Genomic DNA, 15,280 nt, shown 5'->3' on the forward strand with positions numbered 1-15,280 from the left:
AAGGGTGTGTATAGCCCATGAGGCATCACCCTAGACTTGGCTTGTAAACAAGCCACACATCTAGTGCAATGCTTATGGACATCTTTCTTTATATGGGGCCAATAAAAATTTTCTTTGAGTAAGACAAGGGTCTTGTCTATCCTAAAGTGGCCCATGAGCCCACCCTCATGGCTCTCTTTCACAAGTAATTTCCTAATGGATCCTTGGGGTATGCAAAGCTTTCCCTCTTTGAAAAAAATACCCCTCAGCCAAATAGAATCCATCTTGGGCCTTTTTCCCGCAACTCTTGTAAATGGGAGAGAAATGTTCATCAAAAGCATACAAGTCCCTAATATTATCAAATCCTAAAATTTGAGCTCCTAGGGAGCAAAACAATGTGTGTCTCCTAGAGAGGGCATCAACTACCACATTTGTTTTTCCCTTTTTGTATTTGATAACATATGGAAATTTCTCTAGGTACTCTACCCATTTTGCATGCCTCTTGTTTAACTTGCTTTGCCCTCTAATGTACTTAAGTGATTGATGATCACTATGAATGACAAATTCCTTGGAAACAAGGTAATGTTCCCAAGTTTGGAGGGCTCTTATTAAGGCATAAAGCTCTTTATCATAGGTGGGGTAGTTAAGGGTGGCACTATGAAGTTTTTCACTAAAATAAGCAATAGGGTGCCCACCTTGTAACAATACAGCTCCAACTCCCACTCCAGAGACATCACATTCTAGCTCAAAAGTTTTAGAAAAGTCAGGAAGAGCTAGAACAAGTGCCTTAGTAAGCTTTTCTTTGAGCAAAGCAAAGGCTTGCTCTTATTTTTCACCCCAAGTAAATGCCACATTCTTCTTCACCAGCTCATTGAGAGGTGATGCAATTGTAGAGAAATTAGGAACGAACCTTCTATAGAAGCTTGCTAACCCATGGAAGCTCCTAATATCTCCCACATTTTTTGGGGTGGGCCATTCTTGGATGGCCTTGATTTTCTCAGAGTCCACTTGGACCCCATTTCTACCAACTACAAAACCTAAGAAGACTATATTATCTACACAAAAGGTACACTTCTCTATATTTGCATAGATGGTGTTTTTCCTAAGGACTGAAAGAACTTGTCTGAGATGTCCTAAGTGATCATATAGGCTCCTACTGTACACTAAAATATCATCAAAATAAACAACTAAAAATCTACCTATGAAATCCCTTAAGACATGATGCATAAGCCTCATAAAGGTGCTTGGTGCATTAGTGAGCCCAAAAGGAATCACTAGCCATTCATACAAACCAAACTTGGTCTTGAAAGCGGTTTTCCACTCATCACCCTTTTTCATCCTAATTTGGTGATAACCACTTTTAAGATCAATTTTTGAAAAATATTAGCACCATGCAACTCATCAAGCAAATCATCAAGTCTAGGAATGGGGTGCCTATACTTTACGATGATGTTGTTGATGGCCCTGCAATTTGTACACATTCTCCATGTACCATCCTTTTTGGGATCCAACAACACTGGCACAACACATGGGTTTAGGCTCTCTTAGACCCAGCCATTCTCCAACAATTATTTAACCTGAGACTCTATCTCCTTAGTCTCTTGAGGGTTAGTCCTATAGGCTGACCTATTAGGAAGGCTTGCTTCTGGGACTAAATCTATTTGGTGTTCTATTCCCCTTAAAGGAAGTAGCCCAGGGGGTATCTCTTTGGGAAATATATCACCAAATTCATGTAAGAGTTCTTGGACCTTTGGGGGTAAGGTCTCAAATGTAGGAATTGTGGCAGTGCTAAGGGATGTTTCTCTTGATAGGAGAAGGTAGAAAGATTGTTTAAGAAGGAGTGCTCTTTTAATATCACCTTTTGTTGCAAATGATTTTCCTTCTTAACAATCTTCTTGGAAGAATCCTTTTCCTCTTTTTCCTTCCCCTTGGCCTTTGAAGACAAGGCCTTACTATCCTTCTTTTTCTTTTGTTTTTCTAATTTTTCTTCCTCATCCCTCTTATCTTTCATAGTTAGTTGATCTTTGGCCACCTGTGAAGGTGTTTGAGGATGCGAAGACATTTATAGTAGTCAAGAGGAGACTACTTCTTGCCCTTCCTCTAGTCGAAGTGAAGATGAAGTAAGGGGTGAAGAGTCTAGTGAGGAAGTCTACCCCCATGAAGCAGGTGACCTCTTAATGGTTAGAAGGCTCCTTGGAGGTCAATCTTGTGATCTATCTCAATCGCAAAGAGAGAACATCTTTCATACAAGATGCAAAATTTTAGATAAAACTTGTTCTCTCATTGTGGATAGTGGATCTTGTTGCAATTGTTGTAGCACAAGATTAGTTTCCAAGTTAAACCTCACTATCATTCCCCACCCAAAACCTTATAAACTTCAATGGCTCAATAAGCAAGGGGAAATGATAGTTAACCAACAAGTGAAGGTATCTTTCTCCATTGGGACATATAAGGAAGAAGTTAATTGTGATATAGTTCCCATGGAGGCAGGACATATTCTTTTAGGAAGGCCGTGGCAATTTGATAGGAAGATCATTTATAATGGCCTAACTAATGAGATTACCCTCACCCATCTTGGCACTAAATTTGTGTTGCATCCTCAAACACCAACATAATGTGACAATTACTATGACTAAACATGACTCTAAGACAACATGGATTAAGTGATTTACACTTAGATTTTTGTGTTTTTTTTTCTAATCAATATTTTGGAAGAAAATTTAGATCTAAAGGTTCAGCACAAGAATATTATGAATGAAAAATGACAGAACCTAAAATCAACACAAAAAACATGATTCAAGAGTAGATCCACAAAATTTGAACCATAGAAATGCAAGAACAAGTGTAGATCTAAGATTTAATCGGTTTATTTTTTTGAATATACTCTAAACAACACCAAATCACAAGACAATGGAGGATATACAAGGAGAATAAGATTAAGAACAAAGAATTAAAGAGAATTCACCGAACAAAAAGATAGAGGAAGCAAAAGAACATCACCTAGATGAAGATGCTCTGATACCACATGATGTAAGCTCCATTAGAGCTTGTAGGCCTAGGATCTTCTTCATCAATGGATTCCTTTGCTTCTTGGAAGATAAATGGCAGCGGAATGGAGAAGGAAGAGAGAGAGGAGACGCCACTTCAAGGAGAAGATGAGTCTAGAAGAAGCTCACCACCATAGGAGGCCATGGATAAGAGCTTGGAGGAAGAAGGAGATGAATAAAGGGAGAGGGAGAGAAGAGCACGGAATTTTGTGCTCTAAAAGAGCTCTGAAATATGAAGTTAATATTCAAATTATCAAAGTTCAAAAAAATGCACACACATGACCTCTATTTATAGCCTAAGTGTCACACAAAATTGGAGGGAAATTTGAATTTCAATTCAAATTTCACTTGAATTTGAAATTGAATTTGTGGAGCCAAAATTTCACTAATTATGATTAGTGAATTTTAGTTATGGTTCAGCCCACTAATCCAAGATCAATTCCAAGATTCTCCACTAAGTGTGCTTAGGTGTCATGAGGCATGTAAAGCATGAAGACATGCACAAAGTGTGACTATATGATGTGGCAATGGGGTGTAGTAAGCAAATGCTCACCTCCCCCTCTAAAATTTAATTGGATTGGGCTTCTACCAATTCAATTAAATTTATTTCCAACCACACACATCAAATATTCACTTAGTGCATGTGAAATTACAAAACTACCCCTAATACAAAAACTAGTCTAGGTGCCCTACAATACAAGGGCTGAAAAATCCTATATTTCTAGGGTACCCTACCTACAATATGGAGCCCTAAATACAAGGATCAAATATAATTACATCCTAGTCTAATATGTACAAAGAGAATTGGACCCAAACTTGGCCCATGGGCTCAAAAATCTACCTTGAGGTTCATGAGAACCCTAGGGCCTTCTTTAGCAGCTCTAGCCCAATCCTCTTGGAGCCTCTTGCTCATGGCTCTAGTGACTGGTCCCTTCCTAGGGAGGATTGCATCAATACTTGTTTGAGGTTAGAACAAACTTTGAGAGAAGAATAATTGTAACAATATGATGAAACTAAGTTTCCTATAAATTTGTGGTTTGGTGAAATACTTGGTATTTTACTAAGGACTAGACATAGTCTCTAAATCATGTGTACCATCAAATCCAATAATACTCAAAAATGCTTATTCCCAATTAAGGTTCATAATCAATTCAATATGTACAAATCCCTATTTTCTGAGAAAAACCAGGGATATCTTATTTCAATATAATTACTTATAATTAAAGATATCATTCAACCATCTTACAACATTATCAATCCTTTGTGAATGTGGATTTTCCTAACATGTCATTAGAATCTATTTATATCATTACATAACCCATATATAATAAAGTAAAATCCAATTGAAATTGATTTAGAAGTCATTCATAACCTATTATGTTGAATTTCACATTTAAGCGCTACCCCTATCTCGCGTAAGGGCCACAAAACTGCAAAGCTTTGAAAATACATATTTCATCTCTAATGGCTTCCAAATCAAATTTAGTCGAATCCCATTCACATAAACCATTTTATCCATATCATTCAACAACAAAAAATAGTGATATAAGAAGAAAGGCAATCACTGTATGAAAATTTAAGAAAGATAGACACAAAGAAGTGATTATGGAGAATGGCAGCACCTAAGGTTATCAATGGCACATATCAATGGAGAAGAGTCCATGAAAAAACATAAGGCAAGAGCATGAACAGGATGACCCCTCCATACCTTAAGATCCACTCACAATATGAAAGAAAAGGAAGGCATGGGAACCTAAAATCAAGATCTAGGATAAGAACAAGCCTCCAAGCCAACCCTAACCAAATGTTCTCTTCCCTCTCCGATGAACTTCATGGCCAGACCAAAAATGGCTTCCCAGTCTCTTGTTTTCTATTTTATGCACATGGTACTAACAATGCTAGGTGTTTTTGGTCTAAGAGACAATCGGGGGTTTGATGTCTAGTGGTTCATGGGGTGCCTTGGCCATGGAAATCATGCCTTCTTTGGGTATTTTTGCTTTTGAAAAACTTGCTACAGTTGGTTTAAGTAGGATTATGTATAAATGGTAAACTTGTTTAAACCACAATTAGTTAATCTCTAGCTAATTAAATAGATTATTGTGCTAACCACCTAGGTTATTGTGTAATTTTAATTAATCTTGCTCAGTGTTACCTTACATAGTATAACCTTATATAGTGAAAATTTGCATGTGTAAGTTCACACTATATAAATTCTACAAGGTACAATTTGTCCTTAATTAAATACCGATTTTTAATAAATGTTGGTCACACAAAATAAATCACACAAATAATTAAATGAGATTTAACTCAAGATTAATTATCTTAGGTAAAAGCAAAATAAAATTGTTTCTAAACAATATAAATTTACAAAGTGTAAAATCTTTTAATTTTAATTAAAGTCAAATTCGACTAAAACTTGTCACATGAAATAACATACATATAATTCAAATTTTTCTTAGTCATTTTTCTTAAATTTTCATTGCAATTAATTTCAATATCAATTAAGTTTTCACAAAGGGCACTAACAATATTTATATATAGTCTGAATTGTAAATCTTTAGGGTGTTACAAATAGCAATGCCCATTTAAGATGCATCCCATTCCATTAACTTCTTATCTGCTTCCTTCCTTTCAATTTCATTTTCTTCTTACACCATTCACTTTGTTGTTCGTTGAGCTCCTCCTTCCATTGGGTCATGGTGGTTGGTTACCTGCTGCATTGAGTTTGTGGTCGTCATTATGGTGGGTGTTGTGGTGGCAACGACAGAGGTTAGTTTTTAACATCTGTGAACTACCGATCCGTATGGACCATACGGATTAGACAATCCGTATAAGTTATAAGGACTGACAATCTGTATGGACTTTACGGATTGACATTCCATATGGTTCACACGGATTGTCAATTCGTATAACTTATAAAAATTTTAAATAAATTATAATGTATTTTTTTAAAAAATAGGTCATATTGTATAAGAAAAGTTTTATTTATTAATATATTTGTTTAAATGGTATTACATTAGTAACATCAAATATTTATATAAATAGTTTATTCAAATGTAGAAAATATGGAAATTTAGATATAAATCATTATATATATATATACATATATATATATATATATATATATATATGCTTATCAATTTCAATGTAATATATTACTATATATATATAAAAAATAATAAAATTGTGTCATGCTATATGTGAAAAAGTATATTTATTGATATATCTATACCTTTGAATCAAGTATTGTAGTAGTGATTCAAGGGGTTCTCAAAACAACAAACATATTCAATTATAATTCAAATTTATTTTTATGTAATTAATATAATACAAAAGAAATATAGGTTTTTGTATTGTGCATAGGATTTATTTTTTATTTTAGTTTTCATTTATTCGTGAAAACTATCTATATTTGAGTTTTTGCATTGTGCATATGATTATATGTATGTAGAATAGCTTCACTGTTGTCACTTGAAAATGAAAATTATCTATATTTGAGTTTTTGTATTGCGCATATGATTATATGTATATACATGTATGAAATTTTTTGTTATGTTTTGTTAAGATGAATGAAGATGAATGGATATATGAGAGCATTATGTTTGAAAAAATTAATATGAATGAAGACATTGGAGAAAAACATGTTGTAGGTGAAAATATTGATTGTTCTGATGCCTTCAATACTTCTCAGGTATTGATATGATTTTGTATTTGGTTAAAGTAAGTAAATGAATGTCTTAAGAAGACTAATCATGTATTGTCCTTTTTGTAAATGTTTATCACCCGTGAGGATGTATTGTAATGGGCTTGTATTGTTTGCGTATGATATTGATTTTGTGGCTATGATAATGAGGTCTGACACATCAATTGCAAAGAAAGGAAAAACCTCATTTGTTTTAATTGGTTGTTGTAGAAGTAAGATATCATGATGTTTTGATGATGCCAAAGAAAGGTGCTTCTCAAGTTTAATTCAAGACAAGACTTCAATAAATTCAAGATAAATAGTCAAGTTGATCTCTAGAGTCTTAGGAAGAAATTTCCAAATTGAAAAAGCAAAAGGTTTGGCCAAAGAATTTTATCTAAATCATTTTAAATTTAGATTTACTCTCTGGTAATCGATTACCAGAGGATGTAATCGATTACCAGTGGCCAATATGCTTTTTGAAAAGATTTTAAATATTTTCGAAAGCATGTAATCGATTTTACAAGACTTGTAATCAATTACTAAAGGTTTTGAACATTTTAAAACAACCATAAGAAATTTGAATTTAAATTTCAAGTTGTGTAATCGATTACAGTAAGTTGGTAATTGATTACCAGTGTTTAAATATTCAAAATTTTAAATGAGAAGAGTCATAATTCTTCAAAAGTAACTATGCAATTGATTACACCATTATGGTAATCGATTATCAGTGAAGATTTTTGAAAATAACTCCCAACAATCACATCTTTTCAAATGATTTTGAATGGCCATCAAAGGCCTATATATAGGTGACTTGGGACACGAATTTTTAGAGAGAGTTTTCCTAAACTGAAATGTCTTATCCTCTCAAAAAGATTTCTTGGTCAAAACACTTGCAAATTCAATAAAGAATCATTGAGTGATCTTCATTGTAATATTTTTCTCTTAAAGAGAGAATTCTTATTCCTCATCTTATTAAAAGAGATTGGTTAAGGGACTGAGGATCTCTTAAGTTGTAAGGATTCCTAAACACAAAGGAAGGATTGTCCCTGTGTGGTTCAGACTTTGTAAAAGGAGTTTTACAAAGAGAGTGAAAAATCTGAAGTCGGTTGCTTGAGGACTGGACGTAGGCACGGGAAGTGACCGAACCAATATAAATCAAGTTTGCATTTCTCTCTTCCCTTAAACTTCTTTTATTTATTGCTATTTATCTTTTGCTTTAAGGGTGCATTGTTAATCCAAAAAGAGAGAGTGAAATTTTAATTGGGGAATAGTTTTTGTATCTTAATTCAACACCTCTTTCGTAAGATAACTGAGACAATTTGTCTAACAGTTGTGAAAGGAGTGAAAAGTATAGAGCAGACAAGTAATCAGACAAAAGCAAACAAAAGTCCCATGTCTCCTGTCTCTAGTGAACATGTAATAAGAGAACTAAGTCTGTAACAGCCACTATACCTTCAATCTCAAGTGCAGGCCTTTCAAATTTCTTCATCTTCCTCCCATGATAGGCCAACTTCAACTCAGTACATTCCTGCAAATAATTAAAATTAATTAGGTAAATTAAAATAACAAATACTTATTTAAATATGTTATAATTAAACAAATAACCACCTCTCTCTTACCCACACTTTGGATGTCACATAATCACCATATAATGTCAACACTACTGTATCTTGGGGCCCACATGGAAAATCCTATGAATCAACACCTACATCATCCGTAACTGGATCATGATGCTCCTCATGAGCCTCGTCAGCAGCATGATCCATATGCTCTATGTCCTCGGCAACAACTACAATTGCTCGTTGTCTACGTGTCAATGTTGTCGGCCTTTGACGTTGAGTGACTTCCTCATCATCACTAACCTATCTACCTAAGGCTTTACCTAAAACTCTGCCTAAAGCCCGACAGAATCCTTTGGTTCTAACCATAATCTAAAAATTTGCACATCAATATCAATTAATGTCATCATTCAAATAATAGTTGAGTTTCATATTTGATAAAAAAAAAAATCTTTCCATTCTATTACTCAAAAAGTAACTAAAAAATTTATGATATTTTTAAACATATTCTGATTATATTTTTCTTCTAACCTAAACAGTTTATTCACCAAGATACACATTCACTTCAGCATTATATGACCTAAAATCTACAATATCTCCTTGTGTGTGTGATCAAAAGATTAGACATGCCACACTAGTAGTCTAATAGTTCAAATCAACCCACAACTTCAACAAAATAGTCTTAAATTGTAAATAAAACCATAATAGTAAATGTTCTAAAACCATACTAGTATTTATTAAATGTAGTATATTTTAAGAAATGTAATAAAAAAAAGTTTAAATTAACTCTAAATGATTAATTGAGCAAAGTAAAATATATCATCAAAATCAATGTACAAATTTATTTTGAATATATTATAATTAACTATTTAATTATTTTATAAATAGTTATTTTAATACTTTTGTATATTTAAAAATCAATGTAGAAATTAATTTTTAAATTTTTATACTTGAAATCAATATTTATATATATATATATATATATATATATATATTTAATATTATTAATGTAATAATATTTATACAAATATATTAATAAATAACATTTTTCTTATACAATATTACCTATTTTTGTTATTTAGCTAAATTTTCAAAAAATTACATCATAAAAATTTCCAGATTTTGTTATTTTATAAATAACTATTTTAAATATATAAAATTATTAAAATATTTATTTATAAAATAATTTAATAACGAAATTAATTTATGCATTGATTTTTAAATATATAAAAGTATAACTTATATGGATTGTCAATCCGGATGGTCATATAAATTACCATTTTGCATGTTCCATACGAATTGTCAATTTGTATGGATTAAACACAATCAAAAATAAAAACGACTCACCATTGATGACACAATAGTACTCACAACGACGGAGGAGAAGAGACTCGTGGAGGAAACACAAATTGAAAACAAACACGAGGAGGAGGAGGGACTTGTGGAGGAGGAGAAGAGATGTGTAGATGAAATGGGTGCATAGTAGTGGAGAGATAGTGTATTTCAGATTTTAAGTGAAAGGAAAACTTGGTATTTCACATTATTTACTGGGTGTAGGAAAAAGAACACTGATGCAGGAAGAATATCCCTAGTTTTGATAGATTTAAATTTAAGTTTCAAAAATTAGATCCAATATGGTAGAAGGATGAATTTGGGTTACACTCCAAGTCCTGCTAACCTATATCCAATATTCTTAAAAAATTTATGCTATTTTTTTAAACAATTATGCATTAATAATAAGACTTCTTTTTACTTAATTTATAACATTTTGCATTAGATGATAAGCTGTCTATATATTTTATATTATTTGTTTCTAAAAATATATTATAAATTGTACCATAGTTTTAGTTTTTATGCTTTAATTCCATGATTCATACATTTGTCATGTTAAAATTTATATATTATGTCAAAAAATGAAGTTGACACAATCTCCTTTCATATATTATTATGTCTTAATCGTATTATGTTTGACTCCAGCAAAGAACCTTATCATAATTTTGAGTCATATAAGAATTAAGCTAAACTCATCATGTGAACACTTTGCATATGAAATGTTGACTTTGTAAAATTCAATAATTGTCGGTTATTCAATTTAATAAAAAAAGTTATATATATATATATATATATATTAAAATTCACACAAAGAACAAATTTTGGTTATTGAATCCAAAAATGCATTTTATCCTGTGACAATTACATTGAACCAATCTTTAATTATATAACTTGTCTGCATATTGGGATGATTTAGACGATCTTTGTATCACAGAATCTTCAAGGATTCGCAAGAATATATGCATTCTCATGTTTATTATAAGTTTTTAATAAGTATTTCTGAGTATTATTGATTCCCTAGCCTGCAAAATATTGTAATTTCCTTTTTTATCATGTTTTCTTTCACATTCCCATTAAGAGGGGTAGGAAAGTGATATTCATGCGAAAATTTATTGTCTAATACACATATAGTTTCCTTTTTTATTTTTAAATTGTTTTAAATTTTAAAAATTATTTCCAGAAATATTAAAATGTTACCAATACCCCGGGAATGATATTCCCATGTCATCTCAGACCAGCTAGTTAACTGCTCAACCAGATCATTTTGGTTTTACAAATGCTTTGTACATGCAAAAACTTTCAATCTCCTTTCATCTTCATTAACTACAAATTGTTTTTCTTTCCCCTCGAACAAAGAAAATCAAAAGGGAAAATAATGTTACTTTTTTTTTTTGCAATGCCAAAAATACTTCATTAATAAGTCTAGGTACAAGAAATACCCAGCCAATTAACAGCAATAGGCATCAATTACAAATAATAACCCCCAGCGATGGTTACACTGTATTAAGTTTTGTATGATAACTTAATAAATCATAACCAACCTATCGGCCCCCATAAAGAAAACGACTTGCAGTAATGTAATTAATTACAAACACCCACCACCCATCGCCTATCACAGCATAAATGCACACAATTAGTTGTCTCCGCCCCACGTAATGATTTTATGAACATCTAGTTTTATGAACATAAACTGGCGACACCAAATAGACAAAGCAAAGTCGATAGTTTTATGAACATCTAGTACAGTGAGGATCATGTGAAATCAAAACATTACTACAACCCTAATGCACATTTCCGATCATCAGAAGTAAAATAAAAACCGAGTCCCTCAATTGCGACAAATCCTAGCAGTTGGCATGGTGACACAAATCGGAGCATACTTTTTCTTGGCTGCTGGGGTTCCTGGTTTTGGCTCATCTGCCACTGCCATCCCAGCAACAGAGCAAACAGCAGCCGCCGCCGCCGCGGCGAACATCAAGTTCCTCCTTCCATTGCTACCATCCATGTCATTGTCATAACTGACCTTTTCCGCTTCAACAGCTTTGGCAGCATTCACTACGAGTGATCTCCTCTGCGTTGCTACTGCCAACCGGTTGGTGACGGCTGGGCCGCCAAGGATGGAAGCTGTCATGGTGAATGATGCCATTTTTGCAATGTAATCTGAATACTGAACCAAAGAATGGACCAAAGGATGAATATATGGAACGTAAATCACAAAAAAAAGGACATGGTGGTATGACCATGCAATATCTTATCTCTTTCATGAAATGACCAATAAGTTATTGCCACGTTGAATAATTGATAATATAATGGAGCCTAGTGGTCCTAGGGCGTTTGTAGATGCTTCATGAAATGCTAATAAGAAGGATCAGAAAAATGAGGATTGTACTGGCTTTGACATTTCTGTTTCCTTTAAATAATGCCACGTTGATCTTATCTGATATAGACTAATACAAGCCACCCAACATTCTTCTAAAGAGATGCTAACACATTAGATATTTCACCAAAATCAATAGTAAAAAGGTAAGAGCCACAAAAAATTGCAGTTTCCTGAATTTTACTTAAAATTTCTACTTCGAATGGGTTACATATCATCTCAGAGTCAATTGACTATAATAGACTACTGATCGATTTGTATGACATTCTCTTCTCTTGTTCTATATGGTGGAGGCAGCAAACTGTGTATGTTAGCAAAAAGATCTCCACGACCAGATTGTGGTTTCGCAACAGGTGAATCCTAGACATCAGGAATTACTACAGGGTTTCTTCAAAAAATGATTTAATTGTTTGCATGGTTGAAAAATTCAGTTAGTATTTGAAGCAATGCAGCGGCAGAAGTATAAAAAGACAGTTTCAGTAAACAAAGGAAAGAGATGAATTAAAATTATGCCACAAGATAAGTAGACCACTAAATGATATCTGCATAGTACAGAGTTGACCAAACTAGTCCAGATGATAGAAGTACCTTATATAAAAGGTAAAGAAGGAACTAGCTATATCAGTGCGTATACATCCCTAATTACCAGACACTGACAAAAGAATACATTTATTATTTTGCCTTGTTTTGGCCATGAACCTCACTCCACTAGCTCAGTATTTACAGGGATGATCTCTACATCTTTTTATTTCTATATTTTGTTTTTGGTTCAATTTATTCCTATCTAAGTTCATCTCTAATCTAAAATTGTAACTGATATAAACATGGGGTCCCCAACAGAATTTTGTCCAAACATTTGGTTGAAAATTTCACTAGAGAATAGTAGAGTACTTCATGACAGACAGTTAAAGGGATAAAGAAGGGTTTCTTATGGATAGATCTGCCATGGTGCCTCGCCTCCATATAGTAAAAACAGGAATTTATATATATATATATATATATATATATAAACAATTAGCACTTGCTGATTAAAAAAAACTAAAACTAAAACTGAAACTGTTAGACATACAATTGTTGAAATTGGAAGAATAACTAGTAACATGAAAGCTTTATAATTTGTACCTCTAGATGAAGTGACCTTATGATTATTTATTCTGAAACTATAGGACAATAAGCAAGAATATTGCTAAGATAGATTGTAAAACCTGATGACTATTGTGGCAGTTTTCTACTAATAGAGTTACTGAGATGCATACAAATAATTGTTGTTATTGTTATATGATAAGACCTATAGAGTGTGAACTACAACAAATTATATCTATGGTGTGTGAATTTACATTCTGCAATATATGTATATTGTTATTCTATCTATACGCGTTGTGTCTTGGTCCCGAGGTGTTCGACCCTCGACAAGTTGTTTGTTATGATTGTTAGATGGCTGTTATTATAGTCGTTATGTTATTCGATATATTTATGTGACAAGTGATTTCTATTGCTTGAGAGGCCAAGATTGGTTCCATGAGAGTAGTATGTAGGTCTGAGTCTCTTTCTCTAATTTGTTTGGATGTACGAGATTGTTGATGTACGTGGCATTAGGTCTACGCACACGATGCGGTGACAAAAGTCAAGAGGACTGAATAGAAAGTAAGGAATCGATGGTTCTATTGCATTTGCAAGGAGGTGAGATTATGTTGAGAAAGTAGATGATGGACAAAAATACACTGGGATATAGTGGGCAAAGAGATTCGAAGAACTTAGGGGAATTAGCAAGTGGTGACTACCTAACATTTGGTATACTCATTTTGCACAAGAAACTCACAGGCCTTACACTACCAAAAAAAATATTTTTGACGACATGTATTTAAAGTCGGTTGTCGAAAGACCATCGTTGTTTGGGGGCGATGACAATTTTGTAAACATTATCAACATTTCAAAGATGATTTTCGTGAAACAGTCTTTGAATAGTGTAAAACGGAGACGGTTTTTGCAAAATCATCTTTGAATTTGGATAATTATAAATTTGAACCTATTGTCGTTCCTCTCCTTTCACTAGCCATCTTCTTGTTCTCCTCTTTTCAATGCCCTCTCTCCTCTTCCCACTGCCTTCTCTTCTCTTCCCAATGTCCTCTCTCCACCATTTCCTCGACGCCAAGGGCCACTGCCTCCTGGAAATGCCCATCGGCATAGGGAAAACCATCGCACTCCTCTCATTGATCACAAGCTACGTTCTTTCGAAGCCCTATTCCCCGTTCAAGCTCCTCTATTGCAGCCGCACCGTCCATGAGACGGAGAAGACGCTCGCTGAGCTGTCTTCTCCTTGATTACTAGCTCTACCACCTTGGCTCCACCACCAAGATCCTCTCCCTTAACCTCAAATTCAGGAAGAATCTTTGCGTTATCCCGCGGGTTCTCGCCACTGAGAATCGCAACTCCATGGCTTCCTCGGTCTTCCCTATGAGTTCCAAGTCGAGATCCCTGCCAGGGTCCCCAATGCCAAGTAAACTACTACTTCTCTTCTTCTTTCTAAAAAAACGCATTTTTTTTTGTTAGATTTCAAATGGGTTCTGCTTCAAATGCTAAAAGCCATTTTTTTGTTTTTTTTTCTTGGAAGAGCTTTTGGTGTTGATTTTTATGTTTCTCTTGTGTGTGTGGATGAGAAAGAAAGTGTAAGACTTTCATGAAGGGTAGTGAAGAAGATGATGTAATCAGAACTTTGTTTGAAACTAATGCATTTGGGTTGGTCCTTATTCTTTTAATGTTAAATATGCCAGGTTCATAGTTTGGACGATACTAACTCTATCCTATCCTCTGGTTGTGATGGGTCTGAGAGCAGCATATAGAGGCTAATCAAGTTGCGAAATTCTGCAATGCATTCATATCAAGAGTACAAAATTCCAACTGCTTGGATGCTTGATTCAGGAATCATGACCAATGTATCCTTTTTATGCTTTCTTTGTGAATGTGATAACAATAATCATACTTAGTAAACCTTGCCTTTCTGATATGAAAGCAGGCTTCTATGACTCTGGTCAAGATGTCTGCAGATAAAGCAGGCTTCTAGGACCAAGGTATCCACGTTTCAAAGGTTGGACAGGCCGTCAACCATTGCCTGTTGACGCATACTTGTTGCCAGATGTGGTTCCAGGATATAAAACCCCATTTAGACTTCTTCCTTATCGAGAAGGCCTTGTTTAACCAACAAGGAAATGACTAACTTCCGTAGGCTTGCAAGAACATCAGCTCCACACTTTGCCCTTGGTATGCAAGAAACTATCTAGTTAAATTCATGTCTTGCAGTTTG

General features: G+C 33.8%; 1 protein-coding gene and 1 long non-coding RNA gene across 2 annotated transcripts; one reads left to right on the forward strand and one right to left on the reverse strand.

Moving 5' to 3' along the window:
- Positions 1 to 11,306: 11,306 nt before the first annotated feature.
- On the reverse strand, positions 11,307 to 11,912 carry LOC114388395 (photosystem II 5 kDa protein, chloroplastic-like). Its single transcript, XM_028348858.1, has one exon. It carries the CDS (start codon positions 11,746 to 11,748, stop codon positions 11,431 to 11,433), a length of 318 nt encoding a protein of 105 aa, XP_028204659.1. The 5' UTR covers positions 11,749 to 11,912; the 3' UTR covers positions 11,307 to 11,430.
- Positions 11,913 to 13,005: 1,093 nt separating this feature from the next.
- LOC114388396 lies at positions 13,006 to 15,233 on the forward strand. Its single transcript, XR_003661486.1, has 3 exons — positions 13,006 to 14,476; positions 14,751 to 14,912; positions 14,993 to 15,233. It is a non-coding gene; the product is annotated as an uncharacterized LOC114388396 (long non-coding RNA).
- The last annotated feature ends 47 nt before the right edge of the window (positions 15,234 to 15,280 follow it).

The sequence above is a fragment of the Glycine soja genome, chromosome 15, assembly GCF_004193775.1.
Source record: "Glycine soja cultivar W05 chromosome 15, ASM419377v2, whole genome shotgun sequence".
NCBI classification, from domain to species: Eukaryota; Viridiplantae; Streptophyta; class Magnoliopsida; order Fabales; family Fabaceae; genus Glycine; species Glycine soja.

Bases quoted from the DNA above. Each gene is read 5' to 3' on its own strand.
- LOC114388395 (XM_028348858.1), bottom strand. From the start codon at position 11,748: ATGGCATCATTCACCATGACAGCTTCCATCCTTGGCGGCCCAGCCGTC.